The sequence below is a fragment of the Eurypyga helias genome, unplaced genomic scaffold (genome assembly GCF_000690775.1).
Source record: "Eurypyga helias isolate BGI_N326 unplaced genomic scaffold, ASM69077v1 scaffold42254, whole genome shotgun sequence".
Classification (NCBI taxonomy): Eukaryota; Metazoa; Chordata; class Aves; order Eurypygiformes; family Eurypygidae; genus Eurypyga; species Eurypyga helias.
Genome location: NW_010248932.1, coordinates 1 through 14,170, shown reverse-complemented (window position 1 = coordinate 14,170; position 14,170 = coordinate 1). Strand labels below are relative to the sequence as shown.

The 14,170-nt window shown below is 40.1% G+C and overlaps 1 protein-coding gene across 1 annotated transcript; it reads left to right on the top strand.

Annotated features, from left to right (window-relative positions):
• Window positions 1–1,313: 1,313 nt before the first annotated feature.
• Window positions 1,314–7,363, top strand: LOC104509320 (alpha-synuclein; the record flags this gene model as incomplete). Its single annotated transcript, XM_010151216.1, has 2 exons — window positions 1,314–1,434; window positions 7,322–7,363. Coding segments are annotated over exons 1-2 (163 nt in total), but the record flags the coding sequence as incomplete, so codon positions are not given.
• Window positions 7,364–14,170: the final 6,807 nt, after the last annotated feature.

Genomic DNA, 14,170 nt, shown 5'->3' with positions numbered 1-14,170 from the left:
CTTTGTAGTAAAATCTCTTCTCAGTCCTGATAAATGCAGAGGACCCATTTGGGTAAAATGAATTTCCAGAAGAGTGACATGGACTGTGCACCAAATGCTGCACTACTGGAAGAGCAGCGTTTTCTATTTGCTCCAGTCCTTCTGGGTCATAATGGCATTTTCAAATGAACATTTGTCATCTAGAAGGTGGGGAGGCAGGGAAGTGTTTTGTGGGTGGTGTTTGGTTGTTTGGGTTATTTGTGTGTTTTTTTTTTTTTTGTGGTGGTGGTATGGTGGTTTTTTTGGTTTTTGTTTTTGTTGGGTTTTTTTTAAGTTCCTAGTGTTACTGGATTTTTCCTTTGGATGAGAGGTAGAGTATCATCAAATCACAGGAATAAATCTTTCCGTCAGCTCATGAACAGAACTTTGTTTTGGAGGAAATGATTCCTTAGTAGGCAAGGAAAGGACTGGTATCAATGCATTGATCTTCCAACTAGCACTGCGTTAGAATCATTGAATGGTTTGGGTTGGAAGGGACCTTAAAGATCATCTAGTTCCAACCCCCCTGCCACGGGCAGGGACACCTTGCACTAGACCAGGTTGCTCAAAGCCACATCCAGCCTGGCCTTGAAGACATGCAGGGATGGGGCATCCACAACATCTCTGGGCAACCTGTTCCAGTGCCTCACCACCCTCTCTGTGAAGAACTTCTTCCTGATATCTAATCTAAACCTCCCTGATTTCAATTTATACCCATTACCCCTTGTCCTATCACTACAGGCTCTTGTAAAATGTCCTCTCCCAGCACCCTTGTAGGCCCCCTTCAGGTACTGGAAAGCTGCAATGAGGTCTCCTTGGAGCCTCCTCTTCTCCAGGCTGAACAAGCCCAATTCTCGCAGCCTTTCATCTAAGGAGAGGTGCTCCAGCCCTCTGCATTATCAGCAACCTCTCCATAGGATTCTGTGGAAACAGGATCCCCAAGTTCTGCTGAGATTGAGGGAACTGCTCTGTCAGTGTTGTTTAACTTACTACATATAGCAGCACGTGAAGAAATTAAAAGGTGATTCAAGTAATTGTATCCTTTCTAGTTATTTACCTGTTATATCTGAAACCTTGAGTGCATCCTCACATAGAGAGAAATGCTAATAGACATGAGGATGAAAGCAATATAATACTAGGGTATAAATAATATAATTTGGAAGTAATTGTGAACCCATTTGGTTTGAATGAATTTTTCTCCCCTTTCTGGGATAAAAAAACATCTTACTGAAAGTGTACTGTTTTTTTTTTTCTTTTCTTTTTTCTCTGCAGCTGTTTGAAGAAATTCTTCAGCCATGGATGTATTCATGAAAGGACTTTCCAAAGCAAAGGAGGGAGTTGTAGCAGCAGCAGAAAAAACCAAGCAGGGTGTGGCAGAGGCGGCAGGAAAGACGAAAGAAGGCGTCCTTTATGTGGGTAGGTTGATAGCAGAGATCACAAGGCTGGTTAGTGTACCCTGACATTCACAGCTGGATCCTCATCAGTCCTATTCTTCTGCCAAAAAAAAAAAAGAGTAATCACTCGTAGGAGACCATTGCAAAACAAACAAGTGGAGAGTTGTGCCCTCCTGAGCTCTGGTTCTTTGAAGCCAAATTTCCTCATATTTTGAAATTAGCTTGATGTTCTGTATTTACTACTGTATATCCATAGCAGGTATTTTCCATAACTTCTCAAGGAAGAGCCGCTACAGTTAATGAGGTAGGGCAGGTAGACCCCGATGTACCAAAGCGATTGTTAAGTGACTTATCTAGGCCACAGAACAGTCTTGCACAGAGCCAAGGATAAAATTCTCTTCAAATCCTAGATCAGCACTTTGATTGCACGATCATCATCTTCAGTTAGCAAGTGTTGGGCTTTAGAGGACTATCTTGCAGATGCTGCCATGAAAAAAATCACAGGGAAATAATCTACCAAGACCACATGAGTAAATTGTCATTTAAAAAAACATAATTGTGGATCTATTTCTCCTGTTCATCTATAAAAGAATAGAGGGCAAAAGACACTTTTCTGTAGGTCCTTTCTTTTTTGGTGATTTTGTAGCAGGTCAGTTCTGTAATGGATGCTGTGTGTACCTAGGGTGATGTGCACAGATCACAAAGAGAAGTTAAACAGAGTTTAAAAACACAGAGGCATTTCTTGTAAATGGGAGCACTGAGGTCTCTGCAATTCCAGTGTCTTTTCAGGATTCCCTCTGCCTTTGCAGGCTAGTGCTAGTCTGTAACAAATTATTTCAGCTCCAGATAGTTTGGACTACTTGTTTGGAATACGTTTTTCTCCTGCTGAGCCATAGCAAAGTTCTGTGCTCTTGCCAACAGAGATGGCAGTCATTTTGAAAACTAATTGTAAGATGAGTCTATTTTAAAATGAGCGTCTGCTCATTTTCCATGTATCAAAATAGATGTTATTTCGCTCTATGTTGTACTTGATGTTGGAGGTATTTTTCAGGGGTAGGGCTTGCTTTTGTTAATTTTGTTTTCTTGTTGTTCCTGACCATGCTTCTGGGGTCATTGACTTCTTTGTATTAGAAACCTGCATTGTGTACTGAATTAATTTTTGTGTTTGACTTGTTCTCCAGACCATAATAATATTTGAACCTAGTTCTGCTCCCAAAGGCAACAGATTGCCTGTTGTCTTCAGAGACATTTTTGCTGAGGTTGGAGGCCAGGCTTGCTATTTATTTCAAGAATAAAATACAGAGGACAGCAGAGCCCTGGGTCATGACAGGGACCCATGAATATGACTGCAGTAATGGTGAAGGATTCTTTCCACAGCAGATGTCTGCTTTTCAGGAGGAGTTTGTCATGCAGGTAGCAAAGCCTCTGGTTGGAAGCTGTCTCCAGAAGCTCTTGCGGCTCGTGTGCCTGCTCATATGTGCTTGTAGGGAGCCACAGTTTCCCCAGCTGAAGTTTCAATGGGATCAAGTAGGCTAAGGGGAAAACAGGAGCTGGCTATTTCTCTGTCTACTTCCTAAGCACACAGCAGGGGCAGCTCTCCTCCTGAGCAGCATTAGCAAAGGCTGATGTGATAATCTCTTGCTTCTGTAGGCTGATAATTGTTGCAAAGCAAAAGGTGGTGAAACCTGTTCATGAGCAGAAGCACACTGCATTAGAGTTCCTGAAGGTTTCTCCCTCCCTATCTTTATAGCTGGGTTTTCAGATAGGAGTTTCACAGTCAAATTATGCTGTGAAAGCTGCCTGACATCTTGTAAAAAAAGAACCTAACAGCATTGGGCTGAGAAGGACCTGTTAATCATTTTCAACAGTCAGTTCCATAACATTCAGCCTTCCATTGCTCCTGAAGAATTAATAAGATGCAAAGGCTTTGGTCCAGATCTCATTGGTGTTATGTTCTCCCACTGAAATCAGTGGAATTTAAGTAAATACATAAAACATCTGGACCTTTTGTGTGATGTGTGCTATTATGTGAAAAGATTGTAACATAATTCTACCTGGTAGGAGTTCTATTAACAATAGCTGCTGCTTGGGATAAAATGTGGTCATTGTAACTTTTTTTTTTTTTTTTTGCACAGAGTTCCCTTTCTCACAGAGAGAGACTTAGAGCTCTGATGGAGTGGTGTATTGGAGGATTAACTGGGGAATTTCTTCCCTCTCCGTGCTGAAGCTTGTTGTTTCTTCCCTCAGTCCACTGTTTTTGTCCTGCTTTTTAATACCCAAGATATTGTTCAGTGGAGTCTATAGTGTGTGTTTATGCTTTCAGGTGTGATTTTTTTCCCCCTAAATTCCGCTGCTGACACACTTCAGCATTGGCCAGCTGAAATTAGTGGCTCTGACTTCACTCATACAAGCACAGCATCAGGACCTTTAAACAATGTTAAACAACGACCTGACCATTGACTGGAAAGGAGGACTGAGGCTCAGCAGTCCTACACTGCATCATCCGTGCTGTAAATTTAAAACTGTGTCTTCTTGTACCCTTCAAGAGCTGTTGGTGTGAAGTAGTGAGGAAACAACTTAGCCCAACTTGCTTTCAACCTAGGAACTGGGAGTTAGAAGGATGCTTTTAGTGATGTGCTGCTCCAGATCTCTTCTGAGCACTGTGCGAGCTACCAGGGAGCTGAAGTTTTTGTGCAATTCACACTTGAGTGCATGTCCAGTGCTCAGGAATGGAGGCTTCCATATTTTTTATGTGTTATACCCTAGCAGAACAAAGGAATAGTTTATCAGGAGCAGGGTGGCCAGCGGATGAGTTGTTTACTGCATGTGCTTAGCTGGCACATGGCCTTGGAGTAGAACAGTGCAGTCATGACCTATTTGGCAAGACCATCCAATTTCCTCTGCTGCACTCTCTTTTCATAAGGCTTTTTATTTTCCGTTGGTAGTGGAAAAGCCAGTGGAGTAGTCAAGGGACTCAGGTCCATCTGGTGGAATAATGGGCTTCAGCACTTTGGAGCAAGTCTTCTTCCTTAGTCGATGATTTCTCCTTCCCCTGATACGGGCTTATGTCTCCCTGTCTTTAACCAGCTCTGACTCGGCAACTTGGATCTCAGGGAGGGCTTACTTGGAATAGCCTGTTTGTTTCTCCAAAAGCCCTGAACTGCTGATATGCACTTTATTTATTATCATCACTGTCATTATGTCAAAAATGAAATGAAGAGAGTCTATTGTATATTTTTATAATTACAAAAAGACAAGAACTCTGCTTTTGTCTTATCCCTCCCCTCACACAGATGTGTATTATAGCAAGGAAAACTACCCTTGCCATGGACTGCTATTGTCCTGCGTCACCTAAGTATCGTAGGTCAGTGTCAGGTCCCCTGGTCTTTATGTTATCCCTACTTTGATTGCTCTGTTCCTTTTCTTATGCAGGGTACAATGAGCAAGGTGATTGATGTTTTGGGAGTGCCAAGAATGGAGGACAGCTAGTCTCTCTCAGAAACAATGTGGATGACCAGCTTTCCTTCATTGCCAGTCAGAAGTTGTACTACTGAATACAACTGTTGTTATTTATAGGCCTGTTCTGGCAGATCCTAATGGACTTCTAAGGTCCTGTTGTAGCTGTGACTGCAGAAACAGCTACTTCCATGCAAGTGTGGAGTAATGGGGAAAATAGTATTGAGCTCTAACATATGCTGTATGGTCTGGAGGATTGCTTAGCTGATTGTTTGCCAATTAATGGATTTGGCTATACATATATCTGTTCCGTATGGTTCTGGGAGCCGAGCTTTCGTTAAAGAAAAGCCTGTCTTCCACTAGTAGAAAGACTAGGATTTCTGTATTAGTTGTGGTTATAGTAGTGTAACATCAGGGTAAGAATCAACTTCCATATGTCCCTTTGGAGATATATGTATTGCAGAGGTCTTCTGGGAGTTCTGTCACACCAGCCCTAGAGAACTGAGTACTTGCTTCTCACAGGTTTCAATGGCTTTAGTAGCTTGGCTTCCAGACAGTAACTTCAACAAGTTGAATGAGATGTTGGCCAGGTCTAAAAATACATTTAAAGGTATATGCTTAATATTAAGTATTCCGATAGACTGTAAGCCTGAAATGGTGTTCAGTCTCTTTCTGGAAGTTGGTAAAACCATCATCTGCTTGGATTCCAGTATGTGTTCAAAGCTTGTTCGGTCTCATGGTACCGCAAGATTGAGAACCAAAATTCTAAACTAAGTCTTTAGATGTTAACACCTTGGATTTAAGAAAATGAGTGATTATTTCAGTGGTTAATATTTTCAGTGAGAGAAAACCAAGCTTTTTTAAAAGAGAAAATCAGAACAAAGGGGGGAACAGACTTCTCAGCTGTTAAACCTCTTCATTTGCTAGTTAAAGGAACATATAAGTTTACTTGATGCACAATTTTTAAAAATTATTATTTATTATGGATTAATATTCTGCCCTTGGTCATGGAAAATGGAGCCTTTTCAATGCTGTGATCAGTCTGATAGTGCCATAAATACATGTCCGAAATTCCATAAATTGGCACTAGTAGCAAGTAGGACATACTGATGAATGAATTTATATTGTATTTCAGTGTTTAACTCTATTATTGTAAAGAATTGTGGACGAAGTTGCTGCCTTCTAATATACTGCTGCTTATACATTTTCTTCTAATATATTTCTGCTTACATCAGTTTGTATATGATTTTACACATAGCGTTAAGCTGAAATTATATAGATGTTGGAAGTATAAAGTCAGAATTATGAATTATAATGTCTCAAATATTGAATGACATACAGACAAAAAATTGCATCACAAATCTATGTTGGTAATAAAAAAAAAGTCATCCTTTCAGGCAGACTAGGGTAAAATGATAAACTAGGAGCCATAAACTGTCTCTGTAATGCTTAATTGCACATTGTTAAGCATCATAGTCCACAGATGGATACTAATCCCTGAAATGTAGCCAAATTATAAAACTTGACAAGGACAAGTAGAGCTCTGGTAGGGAAAAAGACATGGAGTTACATTTGCAATAGCAATATGTGCTAATTTGTTTCTCTTCCCATTGAAGACATGAGAGATTGTTCCCTTTCATGCAGCATGGTAAAGAAGTCGTGATATTTTTATGTGGATGTTCCAGAAATTGGTTTGGCCTTCATGGTGGCACAGTTACATTGCTTCCACAGGTCTTGAGTTATGCCTTGGTCTAGTACCAGGTCTAGGTTGCTGTCTGCAGAGTCTCTACATGAGTTGTCATGCATGCCTGTGACAAGGAGGACACAGGGTGCAGCAGACCTTAGGTTTGACCCTGGTGGCATTTTCATGTTTGAATCCTATCTGCTGAATAATATTTCCCTGTCAGATGAATTTTTGTCTAAATCTAGCTAGCACTACCAGCTCCTCATGATTTTAATCTCTAGGTCTATCTGTAGTTCGGTAATGCATGTTAACCCTTTCAAACTGAGGTCTGGAGAAGAGTTGTAAGATGAAATTGTAAGGAGCTTCTGGAAAGTTTCTCTGATCTTCTGCAAACTCATGTGTGAGCTTCCTTAGTACGTTAACAGTAACATGGTTTCTGTGCAGTCATCCATGTGAGTTGGCAAAGTGGGAGGCTTAATTAACACAGCTATTAAGAAAATGGCAAGGAAATCGGGGCATACAAGAAGTGAACTGCTGAAGTGTTTCCAGTATTATTCACTTTTCCACAGACGATATCCATTCATGCAATTGCTCTTTATTGATGGTTTTGCCCTTTCCCTGAATTGAAATTTCTCCTTAATTTTAATAATCTTAGAAAATATGTATGCAACTGTATGAAATCTATACATTAATCCCCCTTTATCATGCATCTAGTCTTTACTAGTACTTCATAACACGTATTTTCAATCTAATATTGTTCTTTGTTTAGGTTCCAGGACCAAAGAAGGGGTAGTTCATGGAGTCACAACAGGTAAGACAATTACCTCTTAATTTCGACTACTTCCCTATGTTGATTAACCACCCATTTAGCTATTAAAAATTCTGTGTATTTTTTTGAGAGCACTCCAATTTATGAATGTTAGGAAAACACAGAAAAATTGAGAGGCAGAAAGCAACATTCATTTAGTCAAAATGTATATGCTATTTTACAATTGAATATGTAAACTTAATATAGTTGTTTCTGTGTGAGAAGGGTTTTTTGGGGCATGTTCTGAATCAAAGTCGAGCTGTACTAGTATGAGCCAGGAGACTAATGAAACTGAGGCTTTGAGCAACCTGGTCTAGTGGAAGATGTCCCTGCCTATGGCAGGGGGGTTGGGACTAGATGTTTTTTATGGTCCCTTCCAACCCAAACCATTCTGTGATTTTTATGAAACCAGATTCCTAAACAGAAAGAAATAACTTGCTTTTGTGCAAGTGGGTAGATCAAGGGGCTTTCTGTTGTTTGTTTATTGTCAAAGGTGAAATATTCTGTGCTGGAAAATTATAAAATAGATGGCATAAAAAAGTTGTCTTCCTTAATTTTATTGGTGGGTTTTTTTGCTATGAAGAAGAACTTTAACCTATGGAAACTGAAAGCCTGGCTTGGGTGCCCATGTTTGTCTCCTTGTGACCTGAGAAGGCAGAAAAGTGGGATCTGGAGAAGAGGAATTACCACTGGAGGACTGTAGAAGGCAAAGTGGGGAGACCCTTGGGCATACGTCAGCTTAAGGAGGACTTAAATATGCTGATTTAGGAGCTAATAGTCGGACAAGACCGATCGTAGTGGAAGAGACAGGAATTACTGCAAAAAATAAAGGAGGGAAAGTCATGTAGAAGGAACCTCCTTCACACAGTAGGGCCTGCAAGAGTTACATAGAAAGGAAAACCCACAGGGAGTGTTTGCAGTTAAGATCAAATGAGGTCAGGAGCGTGTTCATGCTTAAGTCACTTAGCCACAGTGAAGCTGGGGTGCAAAATGGAGCTTCAGCGCTGTGATTGATAACTCAGCCCTGCTGTACCATCGTTGCTGGTAACTGCAACCCATGTGACTGTCCCCAGTGGCCAAGCTGCAGGAGGAGGTGGGCAGGCTGAGGGGCATCAGAGAAGGAGATCGACCCAGGGAGCTGAGCACTGCTGTCTCTGGTGCACACAAGGCAGCTATGGAGGCAAGTCCAGCATCTGTTTTGTGCCAGGAGGAAGGCAGTGTTGCAAGGGATAGGGAGGGGTGGAAGCAGCTTACTGCATGGAATTGTAAGAGGAACCACTCCTTACTCTCTCAGATACATGTACATAATAGGTACAAGGCTCTGGGTATAGTAAATAAAGCATGTGGTGAGCTAGAAAGGGAGGAACCTGTGTAAGTACCCTCACCAAGGGCACATCAACCAAACCCTCGTGACAAGACTTGCATTAAGACCAGCATGGAGAAGAAACAGCAGCAAGTTCTGTTCACTCCCTCCTGAGCAGAATGGAGGCACACATCTACACATTGGACCCTCTTGTCAGAGAATTTTGCTGCCTCTCTGGAATCCTAATTGGGGATGTCACCAGGTGACCGATGAGCTTAGTACAACCTTCAGACTATTACCAACTCCTCATCTTTCATGTGGGTACTAATTTTGTTGCAGCTGGGAGTGCAAGGTCTATAAAAAGAGATTTCAGGGGCCTGGGAATACAGCTAAAAGGTTCAGGAGCTCAGATGGTGTTTTCCTTGGTCCTCCAAGGAAGGGGGAGAGACTTTGGAAGAAACAGGTGTGCCCAAGGCATCCATAGCTGGCTCCAGGACTAGTGCCTCTGCCAGAACTTTGCTTTTTATAACCATGGAAGACTATTTGAGACACAAGATATGCTATGACCTGGTGGGATCTACCTGTCCCAATGGGGGAAAATATACCTTTGCTTGTGAGCTGGTGGGACTGATGGAGAGGGCTTTGAATGGCTACATCTGTGGCTACAGAGAATTCCATGTGAACTTAATACCCAAGTATCATCTGTGCTCTTAGTAGTCCTTCTTTGCAGTCTGAGTGAGGTCTATTTCCAACAACACACACTGCAGTTTCAGATAAGGTGGGCTTGCTGCACCTGCAGCTATGCTGCTGCTGCAGTGTGGACATGCCCCGTCACCCCCTCCATTCCTAGGAGATTGTTGTGACTCATTAGTATGTCCCACTGGAGCTGGTGGGTGGGAAGATAGAAGGGAAATGGCTTATAGGAAAGAAACAAATTGCAGAGTTTCGATAAACTGATTTGAATTTGTCACAGTTGTGAGGGTTTTGAAATGCTTTTTAGAACTGTCTAATCTCTCAGTAGCAACAGCACTTTCAAACTTTGAAGTTAAAAAGCCAGGAATGTATATTCACATTAGCATTTCCGCAATGAAAAAGAGTAAATTTGCATTTTAAATTGATCTGCAGGGATCATTTTAGGTACAAACTGAAACCCGTAACCAATAATTTGTAGTAAGTGGCAAAAAGAATGGAAGCCTTTGATTTCTACGGAGTGCAGGAAAACCTCAGCTGACCATAGCGCATTGAATAGAGCGTGTCATTTTCTGCTGTAGAATGTGAGAATTGTGAAGATGTAAAGAAAATGTGTGGTCAAGAAATTTAAGTTGTTTTTCCCTTAAGAAATTCGGAAAAAAGTAAGTAAGGGAGTGGAAAAGGATTTCTTGTTTCTTTTTGTTCTGTGTACTGCCAGTGTATCATTCACCTGTGTGCACATATGACTGTGCAAAGGATAAACAATTGTGGGTAAACAAATGGCAGTACTTAGTATCACAACCCAAATAAATAATTGAGAAGTCATTTGTGGTTTTTTGGCAATAAAACTGAACAAAGTATCTATAGTACTCCTTCAGACTTTAGCCTTAGGCTGAGCGTGCATACTGTTGTTACAAGGTTTGAAATCTCAACTTGTTAGACCACAATTAAGAAAATATTCAGAGGAATCATTACTATAACTGGTAGAGATTTGAAGTAAAATGAGATTAGAGGCACATATATCTAACATCAGCACAGATGTGGGAACAATAACTGACGGCACTAGCAAACAAGTCAGTAGAGGTGATCTTCATCAAGCGGGACTGTGATACATTAAAAGTCAAGGGCATTTGCACTTGTATGAAACTTGATGGAGCACTGGGACTCCACAGTGGGATGGCTTGGTAGGGAACTTCTTTCTGAGAGAAACAACTGATGTCAAATGCTAAGAGTACCCGTCTTTACCTGTTTGCAATATGCGTAGTGAGACAGAATGTTTTAAGTAGATTAATAGAATTTTTGACAGGTTTGAAAAAATATTACACTTTGTTCTGGACGATACAAAAAAGATGATAAAGCCAAACATAAGGAGAGCACATGTCTTACATGCTCTGCCTATGAACAGAAAATTCAGAAAGGTTACTGGGATTTTAGGCAAAACAGTGGTTGCTTCTAATCCACTTTAGGAAATGGGTGACACAAAGTGAAATGCCCAAAGGTTGGGAATAATGGGAACTGTGCCACAGTTTGCTTCCATCTGGCCTATTACTGTCTGAAAGGAGTTTGACTGTTGAATGAAAAGGGAAAATGAACAGAGGGCATGCAGGTTGAAATGTGTCAGTGACAAGAGAAACCTATTGCAAAATTCAGACAGCATGGTTTCCTCAAATAAAACAGTATGGGTTTGGTAGTGTAAGAACAGAGGAATTGCTTGGGCACATATTTTAAAAATAAAAAATATAACCCAATTTTCAAGTCTATGAAGAGTTGTTCTGGCAAGCAGAGAAGGTAGGTAAAACCAGATTCAGATTCACTGTAGTGATGCTATGAGTTATAATATGACGACAATAAGAAATGTTGGTGAAGTGGTCTTAGAAATCAAATCCATTTAAATCAATGCTATTAAAGTTGATGTGACAAAACTGCCTTTTAGGGCACTTGTAAAGACCTACTTACACTTTTCATCAGACTAGGAGTTTGCCAGTTCTGGTGGTCTTAGGATGTACCAGCGTGTTAATATCATGTGAAATCTGAGGTGAAATAAAACATTATTATGTGAATAAAAATTATTCAAGAAGTTGGAGACTGTCACATGTGAACTACAATCACAGATCAAAGTGAATATGTGTTCACAATTGTGCAGTCAGACCTCTCAGTGTCTGAGTTCCAAGGTCTTGCTAGTTTTGCTGTTTTTGAAGAGTTTGTGGTTTAAAACCCTTTGCTGGTGATGGGACTGGGAGCTGACACACCTCAAACTGCTCAGCAACTAAATATACTTCTCGGTCAGTTGCTTTCCAAACCCAGAAATACTAAACTGAGATACTTCTTGCTTTACTTCTTGCTTTAAAAAATATGACCTGATTGTACCAGGTTTAGCATCATCAGGACACTGTTAAAAGAGGATACCAGGCTGTGGTTCACAGGAATACAGTGAGCATGTTATTCCTCAGGTCATCCTTTCTCAGATCTTCTAAGATGAGGAAGCTTGGGTTATTGGGTTTATGGGGTGTTAGCTTGTGTATCTGACTTACCTGCCTAATTAACATGTTTACTGGTCTTTGACTGTAAACTCATCTGTGTTGCTTATCTCACAGGGATAAGTGTCCAGGAATGTGTAGTGTCAAAGATGAAATATTTACTGTCTCCTGATAAAGCATTGGTTTGTACAAAATATCAGGGCCAAAAAGTACTTGGTCCTGCAACTACATCTGTTTCCTGAAGCTTAGTCAAGACACGATATCAACAGTTATTGAACCATAGTCAAGGGTTTTGCTTAAATCTTTTCTCTGATCACTCTTGTTCTTCTTGACATTCTTCCTTATTGGTACTCCTATTGTGTTTTTTTTTAACTCCATCAGGTATCTTACAGTAAATTGTACAAATTAATGAACCCCAATGTATTTATGGCTTCTTCGTAAATGAATTCTTCAAGCACCTAAGGCAACCTCACTGTCTGAAACATATTTAAAAGTATATTTAGTGCTGTAAGAGTAATTTCATTAATTCGGAGAAATCCTGTGGTTTTCATCTATGTTTATTGTTCAAAATTGAAAGCAACAAGTTCTCATTTTGAATTGCTCCGAAGGTTTCACATTGATATGTGTTACCCAGTTGTATATAGTAAGTAGGGAAGAGAAAGCTTCAATGATGACAATTTTTGCACAATGCTGTAGTCAATATTAGAACTTCAGTTTCAAAGTTAACCTTGGCATGGTCATTGTACACCATCCCAGGTTCATTTACTGGAATGGACAGTCTCCGCATAGATGGACAGAAGCAATCATGCTGTAACACGGCAGAACACTGAAGCTGATTTACTCTGTTTTTCAGCACTGTGATACAAAGCAGATAAAAACTTTACAAGACTTAATGGTTAAGATCATTAAACAACCTGCTATTCAGATTAATTTAATTAGTTGGTCTCAACCACCTGCGTTCTGAACTGATTTGTTTGTGTGCACTTAATGCTTTTCCCCTGTTACTACTTAGTGTAAGCAACAAAATACATGAGACTGGAAACCTATTGTGTTTATTCTTCTCCTGTCACTATGGTTGCAGAGCTGAAGGGTCACCAGGATAAAGCTTATCTGCAATCACTGGTAGTAGGGACTTTGGTATTCAGTAGGGACTTGGTGTTTAGGTATTCCTTAGAGGCAGGAAAGAACACTGTCTCTTTCTCCTACTCCTATGTGTGCTTTTGAAAAATCTATGCTACACGTGTAATTTACTGGATTTATTTTCATGGCTCTGATTTCTGGAGCAGTGCATACAAGATCTTTCATGGTACCTCCTGTGTCAGCTTTTTTATGCAACGTCTGAAACAGAAAACAAAACAAAACCAAGCAAAACACAAAAAAGCCCCGCACAACCAACCAATACTGAAACTTAACGAAAAGACATTCCCCCCCCCCCCCCCAATTTAGTGGAGAATATCACTTGCTTTAAAACTTATTTTTGCAAGTTGAAACTTAACTTAGTTTCTGTCTCATTATGCTACTCAGTTTGTTTCTGAAAGGTTCCATGCACAATGGAATAATCATAATACTCTTTGGAAGATGTAACAGGTTACAAGTATACACACCTTACGATGTGTGTTTGAAAGAGCTAGTGAAAAACCTTCTCTATAGATTTCATATTTAGAATCCAGACTTTTTGTAAGCTGTAGCTGGTAACAATCAAATGAGGCATCTTAATACATGTCTTCCTGTACTTTCTAGCATTATGTCAAAACTTCCTTGAGGGCAACATTTGTTTTTCAGCAAAACCCAATTTTGATTTTTTTCTCGAAAAAAAGTGGCAATAGAATACTGGAGGGATACAGTGAGATTTCTTATGAATTTTTATCTTACTAGCATGTATAGGTTGGAATATCTTCAGAACAGACTGTTTTTCTGCCTCTAGTTTCAGACAGTGTATAGTCTGTTGTCCTGATTTATAATGAAAGCTCCTGGTCTTGGTCATAATAGAGATAATACTCAATTCGTTACTAATTTTTCGTTTTAGGTTACTTAAAATGAGCATTAAATGATCTGCCTCTGTTTTCACTCAGCAGATTTGAGTCTTTTATAAAAATCACATATTAGGCACATTGTTTACCTTTCTAGCTTTCTCCTAATTGTTATTTCATGTCAATTGTAGCAATCTATGCTGCATGCCCTGTCATAGGGACAGATGATACCCCTTATGTAAGAATTCAAGAAATATAATTTGTCCAGAGAAAGTCTTCTTTTGATATGTGCTTCCCAAAAAAGTCTTTGAAAGGGTGGCCTATCTGCCAAGCAGAATCCATCCTGTGCTGTGCTGGATTCAGCCAGGAA